Below are 20,309 nucleotides of genomic sequence, written 5' to 3'. Positions count from 1 at the left end.
CATCGCCCCCAGACGTAGATACACTTTGTATCGAACTGAGTAAACAATTCGTTGTATTCATTCTCTTATATTAGTGATTGTCTGTGTTTATTTCTCAACAAATTATATGGTGCATATTAAAAGTGATGCGGATATTTAATTGGTTAAAAACTTTTCATATTTATACTTAATTTAATTTTGGGAGAAGATTCAAATTAATAAACTAGTCTAATTTTTAACGACAAGTATAATAAATAATGTTTGATAATTCACACAGTTGAAAAAAACTTTAGTTGAGAAAAGTTAAGCAAACAATCCATTACATAAAAAAAATATAGAGTTAGAAGATTAAGTCATAGGTTCGAATCCCGCCATCCGTTCGAAAACTTTTTTCCTTAGTTCGTAAATCAGATTGAGCAGGATTAGTCGGATGCTGCCAAAGGTGAGTTCACACTTATAGTAAAAAAAAATAAAAATAAAAAATTAAACGTTACTATAAAAAAAAGTTTAAAATTGAAATTACCAATTAGATAAAGAATAAAAAAAAAACATTAATAAATTAATATCTTAGAATTACTGGACTCGACGTAGACTTAGGTGGAAATTAGGAGCTAAGACAAAGAGAAGAGAATTAAGAAATTCATCCATAAACAGCAATTCTGAAATCCTGTGCGTTTGATTGAATGGAATGGCATATGCTTCTTATTGGACGTCTACATTCTAGTTCATTTCGAGCTCCCGCACAACCAATTTTCTGAATTTCGATCTACATCATGTCTTATTCCAATTCCACCGAAATCAACATAGTTGACGGCGGCGACGAAGATAGAGGAAATGATTTCGGATTCGGCCAATGGATTTTCGACCGGAATTCGATCAGCTCGAGGATGAGCCAATCTTCGCCTAGAGATTCGTCGGGATCGCCCTCACACCTATCTCATCATTCCGCATCGCCATCTTCTTCGGCGAACGGCTATTTTGATTTTAAGAAAACGAAGTTATCCAAGAGAAAGGCGTGGTACATGAATAGGACGACGATTGGATTGGGGCTGTTGGTGGGTCTCTTCTTCCTAATGAATTTTTGGATGCTTAGACGGATCCAAGAACCGGGCTGGGTGCGTGGGAACATCAAGCTTAAGCCTTTGAAATCGAACGCTACCACTGTGTTTATCCGGGTAGGACTTGATCTTTCCTCATGTTTGTTTCTTCATTTATTATTTCCTCTGTGTGTGTTTGAATTAGGCACCTTCAATTCCATAGAGTTGGATGTTCGCAGGGGTTTAGAACATTTCTTATTATAGTTGTACATTATGAAATGATTAATAAAAAGTTTGGTGGATACTCGAGACTAATGCATTGCTATGATTAGTTAAAAGTTGGACTTATACTGGAGATTTTCCATGTTACTTAAATTGAAATAGTAGTCATGTCTGTAAAAGATTATCATTAGGAATTTTAGTGGGAATAGAAATGTGTTGCTTGCTCGTAAGTTGTGACTTTCAGCGGTTCGTGTTTTGGTTCCTTTAACTGTATGTTCAGAAGTACGACAGAGGGAGTTACAAAGGGCAAGGAAGAGTCCAAAATCTTATTGTTAATGTGGTTTCTTATGGACAAAATACACATCATATTAAAGTTTCTTACGATGTAGCTGAATACTGACCTAAGAGAATGACATTGATATAATGTTACTAGCATTCCTTAAAGTTGGATGTCTGTGGTCGTTTAGAACACATATTATGTTTTCTGCTCTTTATAAATATATGCTATGATTAGTGAATAGTGAAGATTTTAATGGATACTGGAGATTTATCTGCCACTTAAATGAAAACAGTAGTCAGGTCTGCAAAGGATGCATAACATATATCATTGGGAATTCTGTGGAAAAAGAAATATTGTGGTTGCTCAGCTGGCTATATCAAGAGGATACATAGTTACATGTATTGGTTCCTTAACGCTATGTACAAAAGTATGTCACGGAAGTGAAAAGGGCAAGTGGAAGAGTTCGATTTCTAACTTTGCGGTGGTTTCTTTTGGATTAAGGGATTTAATCAATTTATTTGTACTAGTCTAACAAAAAATGACCTTGGTGTATGTTTATTACCAATCATAGTTTTGGTTTCTGCCAATACCTAAATATGGTGAAAAGTTTTTCATCAAAAAGTGGGTATGGTTCATGTAAAGGATGCATATACCAGTCAATACCAGGCCTTAAAATAACAGCTTTACTCCTCTGCGTCTGGGTTGATTCGATAATGCTCAGATTGGATCCCTTGTTATCGTTTTGAATATTTTAGCGCGGATTTTAATGCTTGTGCTCTCCCATGCAATTATATTAGATGCATTTTAATCTGCCCAAATCGGTATGTTCATGAGAGTGGCTGACAATTATTAGGTGGAAAAGAGTACATACTGACTATCTCTTACTATCTTCTAAGTCCCTAACAAACAGCTATATTTGTATGCTTCTTTATCTTAATGCAGGAAGAACTGCAAAAACTTGGCAGAGGAAAAAAACCTCAGAAAACCATATACGCAAGGCTTTTGGCTAAGGCTGCTCATGCACTAGCTGAGGTTTGTTCACTTTCTCAAGTAAAAAACTGGTTATTTGCCATCTTCTAGGGAACTATTAATTTCTGTTTGCATTCCTTCCATTTTTTTCTTTCTTCCACCGATGCTTCCACATCAGGGAGAGACCAAGGAGCCTAAGGACTTGTGGATGGAACCTTACACTCGCGCTTCTTCATGGACCCCTTGTTCTCATACACGCAATTGGGAACCTAGTGGTCTGACATCTCTCTCTATATATACATGTGCGTTTGCGTGTGTCTGAGAAAGCTTGGTGTTTTTTATAATTAGTGTTTGCATATTTGTGCCTATGCATGCTCAGATGATGTGCCTAAGTATAGGCTGATGATATGCTTCCAAGACTAATGTCGTCATGTTTATTTCAGAGGGTACAAGTGGTTTTATAATGGTCACAGCTAATGGTGGAATAAATCAGCAGCGAGTAGCTGTATGTCTATTTTTATATCGTGATAGGAAACTTCAGTTTTTAGAATATTCTGAATTTGATTTTATTTTGGCAATGACTAGATTATTTTTGTGTTTCTAACAGGTATGCAATGTTGTTGCTATTGCTAGAATGCTTAATGCAACACTTGTTCTTCCCAGATTTATGTTTAGCAGTGTTTGGAGAGATGCTAGGTAAAATACATTTTAATTTTGATGATTTCTAGCTTTCTTAATGCATGTAATATGTGTTTCCTGTAACATGTCCTTATTCTTTCATCTCATCATGTAGAGAAGTCCGTTCCAATAATAGATTACAACTTTACAAGTATATTACATATCCAGCTAGGTTTTGCAATGTTTATTTTTAATTTAAAGTAGACATATTGCCAGTGGATATAAAGGTGAATGCATGAAATTTCTAGCAACATACATGTTAAATATCAAAAAATAAGATTTATCTGTTATCAATGGGGTCTTGGGATGCTTGGGTGAACTTGATGATATCTTAACCTCTGTCATGTTGTTATTATTTTCAACCTAGTTTGTATTGTATCTTAACAGTCTGAAATTCATTTCTGTGATTTCTGAAATCTTTTTCCATCTTAAGAAATATCTAACATGTTCTGATTAAAAACTATGGTCAAACTCTGTTATTTCGTAGCCAGTTCGGCGATATTTACCAGGAGGATTATTTCATCGACTACTTGAAGCCTGATATTCGGGTTGTCAAGGAACTTCCATTGGAGTTACAGTCATTAGATCTGGAGGCAATGGGTAGCATGGTGAGATTGATAACTATCTACCTACGGATACCCAACTCCACTGCATTTTCTATGAGACCTGCTAATCGTTAGTGTGTTTCCTGGACTTTCCTATCAGGTTACAGACTCAGATATTATGAAAGAGGCTAAGCCAAGTTTTTACATGAAGTACATTTTGCCCATTTTGCATCTCAACAGAGTAGTTCATTTTGTCGGATTTGGGAACAGATTGGCATCTGATCCAGTCCCTCATAAGTTACAGGTAACTTCAGGCTTTGGTTTGTTTAAAAGTTCAGTTTTTTATTGTCTTTGCTTCAAGTTCTCCAAAGAAAATTTCCCCACTTTGCTTCCTAATTAAAGAACTTCATCTAGAGTCTTCGATGCAGATGCAACTTTCATGCACTAAGATTTGTCCCTAAAATACAAGAAGCCGGTGCTTTGCTTATTCAGAGGATGCGTCAAAATGATACAGGTTTGGGGCATTTGGACCATTATCTTGTAGGTCCATTTGCACAGACAACGGTGAAGGGGCAAAAAACTGCTGCTGCTAAAAAATCAAGATACCTAGCCTTACATCTGAGGTTTGAAATTGACATGGTAGCTCATTCTTTATGTGAATTTGGTGGAGGTGAAGAGGAAAAACGTGAATTGGAGGCTTACCGAGGAATACATTTCCCTGCATTGGTGGAACTGGAAAAAAAAAGAAAGTATGTTTCTGCAGTATTCTTGTAGTTTCAAAGCATCATTATTAAAGTTTGTGCTGGCCAGGGTTGGATTTTTTTTAATGCATTGGGCTTGTCTTTAGGCAATCGTGGTTTTTACGGGATAAAGGGGAAAATTGTTATTTGACTTTGCGGAATTCTTAGACACAGCATCATTATTTGATGAAAGAATAAAACTTTTATATGAGAAGTTACATTTTCCCTAATTGCTCTCTGAGTTTGCTCATCATACAATATTTGGTTTGTTCTTCTATATCCGGTGGCAGATAGAACTGCATCCTTCTCCCTGCCTCAAACATGGATCTTTCCTGACTTTTCTAGGATCTGATTTTATGGTCATATGACATGAGTCTGTTTTTTGATTCATGGATAGTTACAGTATCGGAAGATTTGACCATCATCACAAATCACAATTTTTCTTATTATTGAATCTTGTGCAGGTTTCCCTCCCCAACAGAATTAAAATCTGAAGGATTATGTCCATTGATGCCAGAGGAGACAGTGCTTATGCTTGCTGGTCTTGGTTTCAACAGGCGAACCCATATATACCTAGCTGGTGCACATATTTATGGGGGGAAGTCAAGATTGGCAGCATTGACTACCTTGTTTCCTAATTTAGTGACCAAAGAAAACTTGCTTTCTTCAACTGAAATTGATCCATTTAAGGATTTCTCTTCTCAGGTAATCGTGCTCTATTTACAAAGAGATTCAACATATATTTTGCATGTACTATATGTTTTGCTTTTGTTTTTTTACGTAAAGGTTTGTGCTGTTTCAAGTGCAGCAGTAAATATTCTAGTTATTCCATCCAGTTTCAAGTTAGGCTAGATTGAACAGTGTACATTACGAGATATATTTTTTTGCAGTTGGCGGCACTTGACTTTATAGCATGCACTGCTGCTGATGTATTTGCCATGACAGACTCAGGAAGTCAATTTTCTTCTTTAGTAGCTGGCTACCGCATCTATTATGGCGGAGGCAAAATGCCAACAATACGGCCAAACAAACGGCGGCTTGCTGACATCTTTGTAAAAAACAACACCATAGAATGGAAGGTTTTTGAGACAAGAGTGAGGAAGGCAGTAAGACAAAACAAAAGAGTATTTTCACGACCTGTTGGAAGGAGCGTATATAGATATCCACGATGCAAGGATTGTATGTGCTATAATGATTAAGCTTGAATACCAGCATCATCCATCCATTGTACTTTTGTATGTTAACCATCTTGACTTTTAAGTTCACTCTCCGATCAAAAATCATTGTTCCCGTAGTTCCTTGGTTGCATAGTGTACTTTTCACCACACTTAAAAGTTCCCTTTTTTGTTTCTTAGACCTGACTTGCTAGACATCAGCGATGAGAACTCCTATAGCTGTAAATGTACATGCTCGAGATGATTTTTGACTAATTGAATACACTTTGCCTCTGTTATACTGTTGATAAGGAACAGGCTATTAGCTGGACCTGTTAGAAGTAATTTTCTATTCTAAGAAACACTTGTAACTGTTGATGTTGCAAATTTGATTTAAAGCAGAAGCTTTGTCGCTATACTTCTATACTTTGCTTCAGTTGTGATATTTGCCATTGTTTACCTTATGTGAAGATGGAGAAGCTCATTTCTGTCATAGACTAAAATGTGCAAGACTGACAAGGGCATCCTTAGAATGTGATTCAGACTCCCTCTCAGAACAATTTCGCCAAAGGTGAAGTCGTTGAGGGCATGTGTTACAGCAAGTCTGAATTCCAAGATTTGTGTTGCTTCAGGAGCTATGTTGAACCAGAGTGGATTCACAGACTGTCACTCCCTTGGATGGCAGCACCGTTTGCAGGTATATCTCTGGTTTGCTCGCTACGTTCATCACTATTATGTGTGTTACCTGTGTTCCAGAAAGTGCAGTTATTGTGAATGAAGGTTGGCACATGTTCCTCCAGTGGCAATTCTGATTCTCTCTTGATCAGTATTCGGAATAGTGCACAAAAAAGTAATCTTCAGTCAGAGACTCAAAAAATGTCGAAGCGCGTAGATTCTGGTGTGATCATTATTGTGGTAAATTACCAGTAGAAAATACGAGTCCAGGGTCCAAGGCCGAGTAGGATCAACAAGGCCAGCCCCCAAACCAAACAGGGTGGCTGGGTACAGCGTGTTGGCAGCAAATCCTTCAGCCATTACGGGATCACCGTGGTTGTCATGCTTGGTAGCCGTGATGCTATGTCTGCTATGTGTGGAGTAGCCATATAGATATTAGCGCAAAATTGTGACCTAAAACCAATACAAACGGGGTTCAAAACTGCTGACAAAACCGACAAAAGGAACACATCAGTTATGCATCTGTAACAATTTAGATGTTGAATGCAGAAAATATAAGAAACTATGGTACAACCATACAGAGAACTTGATGACCAACACAGGCTTTTGCTCATTTGAAAATTTCATGATAGAAGAAACATAAGAAAATACTTCAACAAAAGAAAATCTCATTCGCGGTAGCAATTAGAATTAATTATAGTGATTCGAATAGAGTTCAACTCTTGTATTTTGTACACACGTGTGTATAAGTCTATAAATGAGTATCGAGAGGGGTCTAGACTAAGTTGAAGGAATCATTCAAATTGGGGGTTTGGATGATCAAAAAAAGGTTTGATAAGGACTTGCTTGTTCTATTATTTATTATTTTCTATAATTTTAATTAGTAAATAATAATAAACGACAAATTATGCAATAAATATATTACTTTCTTATAAATTATATATGAAAAATAAGATTTTACAAATACTCTTGGATTGAGATATTGTCACCAAAGATAAATTTATAACTTCCTCTTAGCATTTAGAAGCACTTCAAATCCGCTAGCCAACGACAAACTTGACAGAATTTCCATACTAATTAAGGTAGTATGCCATTAGTTTAATGACTTGTTAGGGTATATATAGAAAAACATGTACTACCTCCGTCCCGCATTAATTGTCACATTTACTTTTCTGCACCCGTTTTGTAAAAATGATAATAAATATTGTAAGTGGAGAAATGATAAAGTAAGAGAGAGAATAAGGTGGAGATTCTACCAAACTCATTACCCATAAAAATATCACACTTCCATCTTGGAAAGTTTTACCAGACTTATTACCCATATACATCAATTTATTTGCAACTTATACTACTAGGACCTAACATTACAACTCAATAAACACTAATAATAATGTGGGATTCCACTATCCATTAACACTAAGTACCCTTCCTTATCTTCATTTTTCTTACTTTACCAATTATGCATTAATTCTCATGTCGTCTTTTGTCCTTATTTTTTTTGGGACGGAGGAGTATAAATAATTTATACCCCAAATGTCAATGACCATGGTCATAGACGTATCTACCATTTCTATAAATTTTGATATATGCCCTTACTTATTTTAATCTTTTACATACTAGTACGATAATTTTGATTAGGATTCTTTAGTAAATACGGAGTATTGTATATGAAATCGTAGTAGTAAAGTAAAAAATAGTTTTAGACTTTTAGGTAAATAGTGATAGATAGAGACAGATGCAAAACACTTGGAAGAGAAATGGTGCACACCTGAAGCAGACTTGTGTTTGTCACAGTCAGAAAAAGTAGAGAAGAAAATGAAGCAACAGAGCAGTAAGAAGGATTTTCTGTAAAAAGCAGCAGCATAAAAATCGGGAGGCCCCTTCCTTCACATCCACAATAAGTTAAGCCAATTTGTATGTACAGAAAGTGATCTTACAAAAAAGAGAGAGAAGATCATGCCACATTTTGTAGCTGCTAGGTTTTAATAAGTTGTCTTATTCTGCCCTAACTGTTTCCAATACACCTCCTTCCTCCATTCCGAAATTTGTAATTCTTCCATGGAAAGAGAAAAGATCATCTCTCACCCTTACTTCCACCGCCTCCTGACTGCTTATGTTAACTGTCAAAAGGTGTTCAATTTTTCAACTTCAATGTTCATTATATATAACCCTAGTTTAATATGAAACTCATCGTATTGATGGCAGGTAGGAGCTCCGGCTGAAATGGCAGCGAGACTGGAGGAAGCGTGTGCGAGTGCGGGGGCGAGGAGGGGTGAGGGTGGGTGCGTGGAGAGTGGAGATCCGGCGCTTGACCAATTCATGGAGGCTTACTGTGAAATGCTGATCAAGTACGAGCAAGAACTCTCTAAGGCATTGACAGAAGCCACGCTTTTCTTTGCAACAGTTCAGCGCCACTTCCAAGCCTTCACTTTCTGCTTCTCCGATTCTTCTGCTCATACCACTACCACTACCACTACCACTAGTACCATCTCTCTCTTTCTCTCCTCATTTTATGCTTCCATATTATATTCAGTATGTGTGTCACGGCCTTCTAAATTTAATTCAATATTCATTTACCTAACTCATTTACTTTGAGCTAAGCCGTTTGATGCGTTTCTAGTTAGAAATAATTATTAGGATCGTCGACTTGCAACATTAGTCTGATATTGTCCGTTTTGGGTCAAACTCGCACAAATTTGTTTTGGATCACTCCCAAAAGGCTTCAAACTAACCCAACAATAAGCTCTAACTAATTTGTGTTTATGGAATCGTTAGTTTACTACTCATTATTTTCTTATTTTCCGGGTAAACAGAAATATCTAATGGTCAGAAGATAATATGTGTAGAAATTAGTGCATACTATAATTATACCCCACTTGAAAATACATGTACATCAACTACTCATTTGTTCAAACCATGAAAACAAGATTGTGACCAAACTCATACAAAAGCCAACGGAACAAGGTTTATAAATGAAGTGATTACTAATATGATTATGCATAAACATGTATACACACTAATGATTATGTATATAGGAGGTCAATTAATTAATTAATCCTCTTTCATCCTCAGTCATTATCTTTGCAACTTACGATAATAATACTACCAAATATGTTTGAATAGTGTTGTTAAGAATTTATATAACCTTATTTTTGGTGGCTTAGAATGCTTATGTGTATGCGTTGTGGATATGGATGGACTTGTTTCTTAGTTGGTGATATACTATAATTAATGTGTGTATATATGTTGGTGTGAAGGAGAGATGAGTATGATAGAGGATGAAGAAGAGAAATTGAAAGAGGAGCTACTGGAAAAATACAGAGGCTGTTTGGGCAATCTCAAGGAGGAATTCTCCAAGAAAAAGAAGAATGGAAAGCTTCCTAAACAAGGAAGGCAGCAGTTGCTCAACTGGTGGAACAGACATTACAAATGGCCTTATCCATCGGAGGCGGAGAAGACGGCGCTGGCTGAGTCCACGGGTTTGGAGCAGAAGCAGATCAGCAACTGGTTCATCAACCAAAGGAAGCGCCATTGGAAACCTGCATCTTCCAACAACGTTAACGCTGCTGTTACACTTCATTTTCATTAACTATTTTCTACTCCATAAATCTACCCATTTCTTTAAATTCTAGGAATTTAATTTCTCACCAAATTCACAATATGCTATATTTTGATTCTGCTGTTCCGAATTTGGACAAGATATTACCCTCATGCTGCTATTGCATCTATTTATACACTACAATATTTTCAATCAACAATTTTTTTTATTAACACTAAATTTCTTTACAATTATTATATGCATGTGTGCTGTATATATACGCATTTTTCTTTGTTAGGGGGCCTTGTGAGATGTGATAGATCCATGCAATTGCAACTTCTTAATTTATTAATTAGATTCAAACACAATAACAACAACATTATCCTTACACTGCAAAAACTTGTTTTTTAAGGACATAAAATTCGAGACGCAATTACTTGGAAAATTAAAAGTAGTAATAGTAAACCGTTGGTATAAAAGTCATATTAGTTATTATAGGGTTCTTTCATCGCAAATTATCTCCCTGGATTTCGTAATATGTCAGTTCCATGAAGGGGTGGATCCACTTAGAGGAAATAAGGGGCAATTGCCCCACCTCAATATAATTAATTTATACTAATTTGTTAATGAATTTTTAAAATTTTGTAATTTCCTTTGTAAATGTCCCACCTCAAACTTCTAAAATTTCTTCATGTATTTATTTTGTCCCTGCTAAATGAATTTCTGGCTCCGCCCCTGATTCCATGTGAAACTTTACCTGTTCATATAAACCGAATGAAAATTATAAATTGAATTAGTATATTAGAGAAATGGAACTTTTAAATTTGCTTACGAATTAAGTTTAATAATAATATTTAACAAATTCAAATAATTGTTAAACAAATTGAGTTATACTTATAATTTGACTTCAAAATTCATGCTGGTGGATTAAAACTAAGCCAATAATTTAGCAATTAATTAATCCATATTAGAATAACACATAACAGTCGAGTATAGAGATATAGATCTATAGTTATGTATTAAAATTTTCAATAATATTTTTTAATATATTAAAATTAAACTAAATATATAAAATTAAACCAACAATGTCAAAGAATGAAAGTGGTGCTCACTAAAATATGTATCATATCATTTTCATACAATGCAAATAATATATTCAAAAGGCGTCATGTTTTCATAATTTATGAATTATGGAGTGGTACTCTATTTTAACTTCAATAAATTGCACGTTTTATTAGCTTCTTTTATACCATATCATTGCCGCGTCAACAACCCAAGCTAATGAAGTAACTGTAAATTAGAATGAGGTAAATCCTATGATTAACAAAGTTTTCTAGCGATTTATTTTGAGCCTAAGACATTTTTTTTACCACAGCAGTTGTACCGAATCTACCTTTGGCGGAATCTGACTGTTCAGCCATGTTTGTAGATTAAGACCGAAAATCTCCTAATGGTTAGCAGGATTTGAACTCGTACCGAATCTGCATTTGGCGGAATCCAACTAATCATGTTCAACCGGGTTGGGGGATTAAAACCGAAAGTCTCCCAACGGTTGGTGGGATTTGAACTCATGAGCTCGAGGTCACCACAGCTCTGCGTGCGCTACGACCCGTAGGTAGCCCAAGACATCTTTTAGTGGAGCCAAATGATGAATTTTCATTCTCTAAAAATTTAGACCCTACCCTATGATCTCTATTCTCTAGTAAGAACTCGAGCTTAATTTTATTCTAAATGTACATAAGGAACACCATAAAATATAAACTGAAAGCATAGTTATGAACAAGAATGACATCATCATAATGGGGAATAAGACGTACTACATATAATGAAAAACATGAAAGACGAATGCAGTAGTCAAATTCGATTATAGAACATCATCATCCTTCAACTGTAACACAATATGCAGAGATAGTCGTGGCCAACCTTACTCGAAACAAGGCAACGAGCTTTAGAGTTTCTTTTTATGCATTTTGCTTCAACCGAATATTTTGTTCTTTTCAGAAACACCATTTTATAAGCTTGACGATGATACCATGGGGTTCTCAGAGTCTCTGAACAATGACCGAGCTCAGCAACCCTGCTTGCTCAATTGTCTGGGTGAGATCGGTGAGGACCTTGGGAGGAAATCCGACTGTCTGCAACTGGTAAGACCGTGTGCCCCCAGGCCGAGATGAATCGATGAAAGACCGGATATCAGCTATTGTATGGTGGTGATTGAAGTGTGCAACCATTCGAGTTCCATCAGCAAGCCTAAGTTGAATCGAAGTGGATGGCAGTGATTTATCTACCACAAGGCCTTCTGAAGGGGCAGGGGCACTCAGGAGGGGAGCAGCAATAGTTGTATCAGGGGCAGATACGGTTGCAGAGCTACTTCCCAGAGTCCTGCCAACTCCCTGAAACGGAACACTACGCACTTCTGGTTCCTGCCACAACATATAAGTTAGAACATCTTCCTTGATGCATACGTTCACTTTCACATGCACATAATGTTTCTGCACTAAGGATGCTAGCAGATCAGGGGTCATGAAAAGTGTGTGGGAGAGATGAATAGGCCTCTGTTTAACAATTTCAAGTTCGAGATTGATGTGCTTGAAGGAGAGCATGGAAATTATAAGATGGACTGAGAATGCACTTACAGGGCGGTTTTCATCCCTTCTTATAAGATTGACATGAACAGAGGATCTCCTGTCTGCAGGCTCCAGCTCTTTCGGGCACTCAGACTTTCTGATGCTCTGCAAATAAGAATCATCACAACAAAGCACATATGGCATAGTCATTCACACATCATGAAATCCTAAAATTCAATCTTACAATTCTACTTTGAAAATGTGGAATGGAATGGATTCATGGTGTGCAATCTGACACAAGTATAAATGTATAATACCACCATTCTCAGTGATTACGAGAAACTGGCAATAACAAAAGGAGTAACGCACAATCATAAGGGCATCCCAAGAAAGAGCTCCCAGAGAAGTATCAGCATATCGACCACCCAATTCCCAGTTGAACCCTTACCGTTAACCCTTTAAAATGTTAATAACAGTTACCCTCTTACCTCAATAAATGAAGCATTCTCAGGATCATCCAAGCTCCTCAAAGGGCCATCATTAACAGTGAAACCATTTCTCCAGAAAACGATGTTGTGTACCACCGACTCAGGCTGCTGTGGTGCAGTTGGCACAGTTTCACCTGAAAGCAGCCTTCCTGTCCCAGCAAAGCTTCTTGAGCTCGAAGATGGCTGAAGATTCTCCATGGGCCCTTGTGTAGCCCCCAGTTGTCGAGCTTGGTCAAAAATTGCATCAACGTCATTACCCTTGGACGGGTCTTGGACAAGCATACCGCTGAAAATAAAATAATTAGCGAGATGAATTGTCACCAACTACCTAAGTGAAAGATGAAATCTTTTTTCTCCAAATAGAACAAAGCATACTATGAATAGGTTTATTTGAATAGAGGGGAACAAGTAGTACAAACTTGAACTTCAACTTCAACACAAGCTACAAGACCAGATCATGCAACCTGGTAGCTCATAGAATTATCAGTCGACATCACATACACATACGCGTCACTGGCTTCTCTCAGGAATACAACAAGGGATCACTTATTATCCTTAATATAATCTACCAACCATAACTCTATCAGGAAAGAAGGATGATTAAACACTCGATATACAATGAATTGATACCAATCACACCATCAAATGCAGCATAAAATTCTAAACCACAATAACAGATCCCACCACCACCAGAGCTACCAATGATCACACACAAGATGGAGAGAGAAACATCCCTCAAAATAAGTCATTGAGGTGTAAGTACAGACGTCTACACGAAATTAACAAACATTACAGCGCCCTAAAATCTAAAATCCAATAATTGGTAATGAGAGAGCAAGCGTAAATTGGAAGCCACAGCTAATTACACTCAAGTAGGGAGAATTTTAAATTAGGGAAAACATTGGAAAAATAGGTAATCACAAGAAGGGACCTTTTCTCGCCGCCGGTATAGTATTCCTGAGGGCCATCGGAATCACTGTCGGAGTCATGAGCCGAAGGCCTATTCAGGTCGGAGAGAGTCCGGATACCGCCGGTCCGGCTGGTGGAGGGTTTTGAGGGTTTCTTGTCGCGAGAAGCCATGGATTGATTTCGATTGATTTTTCGTGCAGGAATTGAACCACAATAGTGAGGTAGAGAGAAGGGCAGATGATTCTTCCTTTTATTTCACTTTATTTTGGTTTTCTGTTTTCCTTTTCCTTTCTCTTTGTTTTTCATTTTTTTAATAATGATTCAGAAAATATTTAGTCAACCTGTACAGAAAGAAGTTTGATTCCAATATTTTTGGATAAAACAAAAAAATCTGATTTCTGTTTACGCTTTGATTTATGAATGAAGCAACTCTCGTTGCTATGTCTTTTTAATTGCTATGATAATTGTCACAATAATTACTAGTATTATATAGGTATGCAAAATCATTATCTTTCGGAATCTGTTCTATTTTATTTAACCATAATACGTTAAGCAAACAGAATGATAAACAAATAAACTAATATAGCGATAATATTTACTATATGTCCACTCATAATTTATGATCGCATAAAGTTATCAACATATATCAACAGTATTTTATCTAAATATGAAAGCATTTAAATCTAGAAATACAGACGGATTTTAAACCATATGATTAGGCAATTTGATATTATGATTAGAAGATCCTAGGGCTCCAATTTTGAATCATAGGATTAGGCGATTTGATCTTGAGTGATTGGTTCGTTTGTTATGCTCTGATTCCTCCTTTTGTATGACCAATGGTCATTGTCAGTTTTAGGCATTTTGTCATTTAACTTGTATGACTCGTTTATAATCATGTTATGATATGTTATCAGGTATGCTACGATTTTGCCTTTAGTATGACCTATGATCACATCAGTTGTAGGCATTATTTCATAGCACTTGGTTTATGCACGTTTCATGTTTTGTAATAAGCATGTCGCAGTTGTTATCTTATATGACCCGATGTTATATTTGCCATGCTACGAATCTCAACTTATTGTATTTTATGTAGTACTGTTTTTTTGTCTCTATCATACTTACTTTCTATCATACTTACTTGCTTTGTTTTCATCATAGATTTTAATACACCGGACTGTCCTATTGAACTTGTGAAGTATTATGTGGACTCTAATTGCATTGGGCTTTGTTATTATTCAGCTGGGCTGATTTAATTTGTTTAGCCCATACCATTATTGGTGACCCAGTTCGGTTTGGCCCAATAACTTATCTGGGATGCTCCGATGGCTGCCACGTGGCTGCCTCACAAGGATCATGGTCTGGGCTGTTGGATTAATGTGTGTGTTTGTTATGAGTCTAGAGACTCATTGACCTTCATTCATTATTCCAGAACATTCTCTCTCTCTCTTGTGATCTGCTCCAGCTTCTCTCTTCTCTCTCTAGATTCCGGTCTTCAGTTTCCACCGTTGATTCTCGGTTGTAGAGAGGTTCATCAGTTTAGAATTTGAGTGTGTGAGTGCTTGCGCGTTCCTTCTCAAATCTAGGATTTGTCCAACGTCTCTGTTGGACTCTTGTGTGATTGGAGGCTTCTTTGAGAGTTCTTGTGTTGCGAAGCAGTGTTCTGAGAGATCAGTGTGGGATCCTTGTGAACTGAGGTGGTCTCTGTGTTGTAGCAGTTGGAGTATCCCTAGGGTTTAGGGTTGGTTACTTCACGGTGCTCACTTGAGACATGTTGGTGAAGATTGAGGAGGTCCTTGGCCCTGTGAAGTCGTGTGTGTGCGACCTGAGCTATATCCTAAATCTTCTGATATTTCGATTGTTCTTTTCTGGTTTGATCCGAAAGGATCCTTTGTCTTGTGATTACTAACTTGTGTATCTAGTGTGCAGGTGTCCCTATCAGTAGTAGCTTGGATTCCAGATCCGGTCAAGGATCTGATGTTAGCTAGAGTTTCAGATTAGGGTTCCATGTCTGTAATAGATACTTAGTTGGTCTCTTAGTTCCATTGTAATCTTGGTACTTGTCTTTGTACTGGCTTGTTCTTACTGAGATTAGCCATCTCAGTGTTGACCTAATACAAAGAGGTTCCGAATAATGTGAATCTTATAGATTGAAGACTCATGAATTTGCCCCGGACTTATTCTTGTAAATAAACCCAACAAATAAACAAGATAAACCAAGAAGTGGAACAAGAAAAATGGATAAAAGGATAGAAGATGGATTAATGTTATGATTTAGGTGAAGAACAAGAAAGGAATCCCAAAGGCACTTTCACATACAAACACCTAATGGCTCCACAAACTAGCAAGCATACCTTTACAATCAACCTTAGAATGCAACTGGAGGAATTTGATAAGTCTTCAAAAGATGAAGAAGGTGAGCTCTCAAATATGGAGAAGTTGTCTCTTACAAATATTCAAAAGCTGCTTGAAATGAACCCTAGCAAGAGTATTTATACTAGGAGTTAAAAAGAAGCAAAACAAAATAAGTCTTGGTCAAAAAGTCACATTCCGGACAAAACACCCGACTGGGTGATTCCCACGGCTCATTTCACCCGCCCGCGTGAAGTTTCTGGACAAAAATTGATCTCTCGGAAAAAACGCCAGACCGGGTGTTTTCGGGTTGGCAAAACAACCGCCCGCGTGTTTCTTTCTGCATTGCGCGACTTTCTTAAAACGGTCATATGTCTCTCATCCGAACTCCATTTGGGGCGTGTGAGGTACCCACACGAAGGTATTTCGACGATGAAGATGATGGTGGTCTTGGATCAGCATTTGGACACCATCTTGATAGGTACATTGATGTTTGAAATGGACCCCAGCTCCGGTATGGTTCATTGGATGCCTTCGTTTCTTCTAATGGTTTGGCACGTCCCGGATCCACATCATCCTCTCCTTCTTTTTGAAAGGATTTGTCCTTAAATCCGGTTCTTAGATTCGTCTTTCGGACACCTGGATTCACATCATTCCCCCCTTCCTTTGAAGGATTTGTCCTCAAATCCGGATCAAGCATACCTACAAAACCAAGTAAGTCCAAATCAAGTATCATAGTTTTAGAAGATGGACTAGGCTTACCAAGGGTGTAGAGAGCTATATAGCCAAGATTGCAAATCTCCATGTGGAGTATATCTAATGCATATATGGCCTCATCAATCATACCGTCATCATGATCATAAAGTAATAACAATATTGGAAAAATTCGGCCACTAGGGATTAGGAGGCTATGATCAAACAATGAAGCTTGCATCAAGTAAGAAGCATATGATTTACAACCTAACCATACTACACATGTATACTCAATTTCATAAGCAATGGTATGGTTACCAAGTTTTCTCCTAACACAAATGTGCATCCCATCAAGACATTGTCCTTGATCATACTCTAACGAGTCCAAAATATAAGCACCTGATATGGAGGCACAAAATTCTAACAATTCATTCACAAGGCATCTCAAAACAAAACCATTTGTTGTAAGATCTTTGACAAAATAGCCATAAAACATACCAACTCCATTAAAAGGTTTGATTGTCTTGCAATAATGGAACCTATCATGCCAAGACACACATGCATCAAACACTTTGTATCTCTTGGTCCCAAATTCACCCACTCTACCAATCCACATATCTAACATTGCCTTCATAAAAGAATTTACATTCTTAGAAGAGCTAGGGACACACAAGAAAGGATCCTCATAACTTGTAAGACTAAACTTAGCAAGTAATGATTCAAGATTATCATGCCACATATCAAACAAACCACGGGCGATACGAGTATCAACACAAATGGGCATTTGAAAACCAATCACATTCACTTGTTTCATAAAATCATTATCACAAGTTAAGGTGAGAATACTTGAACCTTGGGAAAGAGGTGATTCAACTTGACCTTGTTTCCATGAGTTCATCACTGTTAAGAAGTTACTTGGTGCATCCACGATTCAGGGTTCACATTCCAATCCTTCCAATTCATGTTTTAAAAAGCCATCAAAGAGAAAAGACATGTTAAAAGAGTTAGTGAAATAAGGGCCATTCTCCTCACCAAGGGCAAAAAGGATAGGGTGATTTAGAGCCCTCCCAAGGTTGACCTTAGAATCTAACAAGCAACTTTTTTTTCTCACATGCTTGTAGTTTTTCTCTCTTGGTTGTTTTGATTCACACTCATCCCCACCACTCTCTCTTGGCTTTTGCATCTCACTTTTTAGCCTTTTCTCACACTCTATATTTTCTTCTCTCTCTTGCTCATTCCTCAAGTACTCATTTACTTTAGCAATCTCATTTGGCTTCGTTTCAATGCTCAATACTTGAAGGTCTTTTAATGGCTCACACTCGTTTTCGGCTTCCACTATGCTAGACACGCCATCATTAAAAGTCGGGCGTGCGTCTTCTTCATGTATGGCCGTGGAAGACTCTTCTTCATCATCACCGGCAACAAAATCCACCCTATGCTTGACATGCTCTTTAACCATGTGGTTTACATCGCCGACGAAACCTTCGTGTGATAGCTAGGATGAGATATGTCCACCTTCTTTGGTGGGATGCTTCTTCGGCTTGTGTCTCCACCACCATATCGAGGGCTTGAGCTCATCCTTGCGTTACTTGAGACTTCCTCCCCCATTAACCACTCATGCACCTTATGACAATCATGATCCCTCATCCACCTAGAGTGAGACTCTCCATGGAACTTTGGATCTTGTTCCCTTCTACTCCCATTATCAAGTCCATCATCATGGTACCTTGACTTGTAGCCACTCCTACCATGTCTCTCTCGGTCACTAGGTGTCATGGAATGGTTATATCTAACTCTATCTCTAAGGTGGCTTATATCCTCATGATACGCCGTAAATCCTCCTTGCATAGCATTCACAATACCCCGCACCTCGTGCATCTCTTTCATGATTGATGAGAACATCTCTTTGATAGTACCACCGGATGATGAGACAACTTTCTTTATAGGCGAGTTATGCCTAGAGTTCACCATTTCAAGTACCTACAAAACAAATTGGACAAGACTAGGGACAAGTCCCTTTTTGTTAGTAACACAAACAACACACACACACCCGAGAATGGAGAATTTAGTGAGGAGCTCACTTCCCATATTGTAAAATCCCCTTTCCCCAAACTCACACCCAATGTTTTAAAAATCGGACCGGTGGACGAACCGGCGAGGCTACTGGTTCACGGTTCAACTGGTCCAACCGGTTGAACCACTGGTCGAACCGGAACACTGTAGCAATATATATATATATATATATATATATATATATATATATATATATATATAATAATTAAATTCATATTACAGAAAATACTAAAATCTTATGAATAATAGACAAAAAAGGCATTATAATGCATAAGTTATGAACATTCATAACTTCAAATAGAGTTAATCTATACAAGATCAGTGATTCAATAGATTACAGATAACATAGTACCAAAATAATATAACTAAAGAGTTATATGATCAGTAGATCACTAGTAACTACATTGCCAAAATAGCATAACTAGAGTTACTCCTACATGATATATAGATCGCTAATAACTTCAGTACCAAAATAACATAGCTAAAGAGTTTTATCCTACATGATCAGTAGATCACTAATAACTTCTATACCAAAATAATGTACTGAAGTATTCATCAAAATACCAAAATAACATAACAAAAGTAATCACTAATCATCTCCATCACTCTCATTTCCAACTCGAATACCATCAGTAGCTCCATCACTATCACCAAATCCTGGCAAATCAACTTCTTCATCATTAGTAATCCTTATAACATCAAATCTTGACAAATCAACGTCTTCATCATCATTAATCCTCATAACATCATCTCCATTGCCTATATGAAGATTGAGCAATATCAAACAGCAAACACAATAAATATTAAACTATATATAAATCTACAAAAAGTTATTAACCTTTTGGTTGTTCTTCCTCTAATATTTCCTCCAATTCCTCATACACAAGTTCTTCATTGGGATTTTCATCAGTCACCCAAAACTCAACTTTGTCAATACACTCATAATCAATTGGATCATAAAGTCTTTTCTTTGAGCCAAGACTACAAATTCATATGAATAAAGAATAAAAAATTAATCATCAACACAAATTATATCAAGATAAAAGCATTGCACAAACATAAATTTCATAGCTCATACTGATTCTTTAAACGCAAGTTGTAGTGAACAAAGACAAGGTCATTAAGCCTTTGATGCTCCAATCTATTCCTTTTCTTTGTGTGAATTCTTTCAAACACATTCCAATTGCGTTCACATCCGGAAGAGGAAGATGTCTGACTCAAGAGTTTAACAGCCACCTTTTGAAGATTTGGTGCATCAAATCCAAAAGTTCTCCACCATTCATCTGAAAATAAATTAACACGTATCAATATTAAATAAAATAACTATAAATCAAATGACTTACTTTGAAATGAATATATAATATTAACTTAATAACTTAACAGGCCTAGTACATTTTACATTGTTTAAAG

At 37.0% G+C, this 20,309-nt stretch overlaps 3 protein-coding genes across 4 annotated transcripts; 2 read left to right on the top strand and 1 right to left on the bottom strand.

Moving 5' to 3' along the window:
* The first annotated feature begins 594 nt into the window (after positions 1 to 594).
* Positions 595 to 5,903, top strand: LOC125186597 (O-fucosyltransferase 15-like). Of its 2 annotated transcripts, XM_048082992.2 has the most exons (10): positions 595 to 1,154; positions 2,461 to 2,550; positions 2,666 to 2,762; positions 2,931 to 2,992; positions 3,095 to 3,183; positions 3,653 to 3,773; positions 3,871 to 4,014; positions 4,125 to 4,459; positions 4,915 to 5,155; positions 5,341 to 5,903. In XM_048082992.2, exons 1-10 carry the CDS (start codon positions 753 to 755, stop codon positions 5,647 to 5,649), a joined length of 1,890 nt encoding a protein of 629 aa, XP_047938949.1. In that variant the 5' UTR covers positions 595 to 752; the 3' UTR covers positions 5,650 to 5,903. The 2 variants fall into 2 exon arrangements, with proteins under 2 accessions (XP_047938949.1, XP_047938950.1); XM_048082993.2 differs by lacking the exons at positions 595 to 1,154; positions 2,461 to 2,550 and having other exon boundaries at positions 2,666 to 2,789.
* A 2,329-nt stretch (positions 5,904 to 8,232) lies between these two features.
* On the top strand, positions 8,233 to 10,038 carry LOC125186311 (homeobox protein SBH1-like). Its single transcript, XM_048082661.2, has 3 exons — positions 8,233 to 8,409; positions 8,485 to 8,761; positions 9,537 to 10,038. Exons 1-3 carry the CDS (start codon positions 8,338 to 8,340, stop codon positions 9,866 to 9,868), a joined length of 681 nt encoding a protein of 226 aa, XP_047938618.1. The 5' UTR covers positions 8,233 to 8,337; the 3' UTR covers positions 9,869 to 10,038.
* A 1,552-nt stretch (positions 10,039 to 11,590) lies between these two features.
* LOC125186136 (plant UBX domain-containing protein 4-like) lies at positions 11,591 to 14,072 on the bottom strand. Its single transcript, XM_048082469.2, has 4 exons — positions 13,804 to 14,072; positions 12,873 to 13,158; positions 12,454 to 12,549; positions 11,591 to 12,240 (listed from the first exon to the last, which is right to left on the bottom strand). Exons 1-4 carry the CDS (start codon positions 13,950 to 13,952, stop codon positions 11,860 to 11,862), a joined length of 912 nt encoding a protein of 303 aa, XP_047938426.1. The 5' UTR covers positions 13,953 to 14,072; the 3' UTR covers positions 11,591 to 11,859.
* Positions 14,073 to 20,309: the final 6,237 nt, after the last annotated feature.

The sequence above is a fragment of the Salvia hispanica genome, chromosome 5, assembly GCF_029641045.1.
Source record: "Salvia hispanica isolate PSC_SH4W2 chromosome 5, Shi_PSC_v1, whole genome shotgun sequence".
NCBI lineage: Eukaryota > Viridiplantae > Streptophyta > Magnoliopsida > Lamiales > Lamiaceae > Salvia > Salvia hispanica.
The sequence above is the reverse complement of the archived record's forward strand: the minus strand, read 5'-3'. Positions and strand labels throughout refer to the sequence as shown.

Excerpts from the sequence above, each read along its gene's own strand:
- LOC125186597 (XM_048082992.2), top strand. The coding sequence starts at position 753 with ATGTCTTATTCCAATTCCACCGAAATCAACATAGTTGACGGCGGCGAC. Across the intron at positions 2,763-2,930 it reads ACGCAATTGGGAACCTAGTG|AGGGTACAAGTGGTTTTATA; the intron begins GTCTGACATCTC and ends TGTTTATTTCAG. Across the intron at positions 3,184-3,652 it reads AGTGTTTGGAGAGATGCTAG|CCAGTTCGGCGATATTTACC; the intron begins GTAAAATACATT and ends GTTATTTCGTAG.
- LOC125186311 (XM_048082661.2), top strand. The coding sequence starts at position 8,338 with ATGGAAAGAGAAAAGATCATCTCTCACCCTTACTTCCACCGCCTCCTG. Across the intron at positions 8,410-8,484 it reads CTTATGTTAACTGTCAAAAG|GTAGGAGCTCCGGCTGAAAT; the intron begins GTGTTCAATTTT and ends TATTGATGGCAG. Across the intron at positions 8,762-9,536 it reads TACCACTACCACTACCACTA|GAGAGATGAGTATGATAGAG; the intron begins GTACCATCTCTC and ends GTTGGTGTGAAG.
- LOC125186136 (XM_048082469.2), bottom strand. The coding sequence starts at position 13,952 with ATGGCTTCTCGCGACAAGAAACCCTCAAAACCCTCCACCAGCCGGACC. Across the intron at positions 13,159-13,803 it reads TATACCGGCGGCGAGAAAAG|CGGTATGCTTGTCCAAGACC; the intron begins GTCCCTTCTTGT and ends TTTTATTTTCAG. Across the intron at positions 12,241-12,453 it reads GAAGGGATGAAAACCGCCCT|GAACCAGAAGTGCGTAGTGT; the intron begins GTAAGTGCATTC and ends ATGTTGTGGCAG.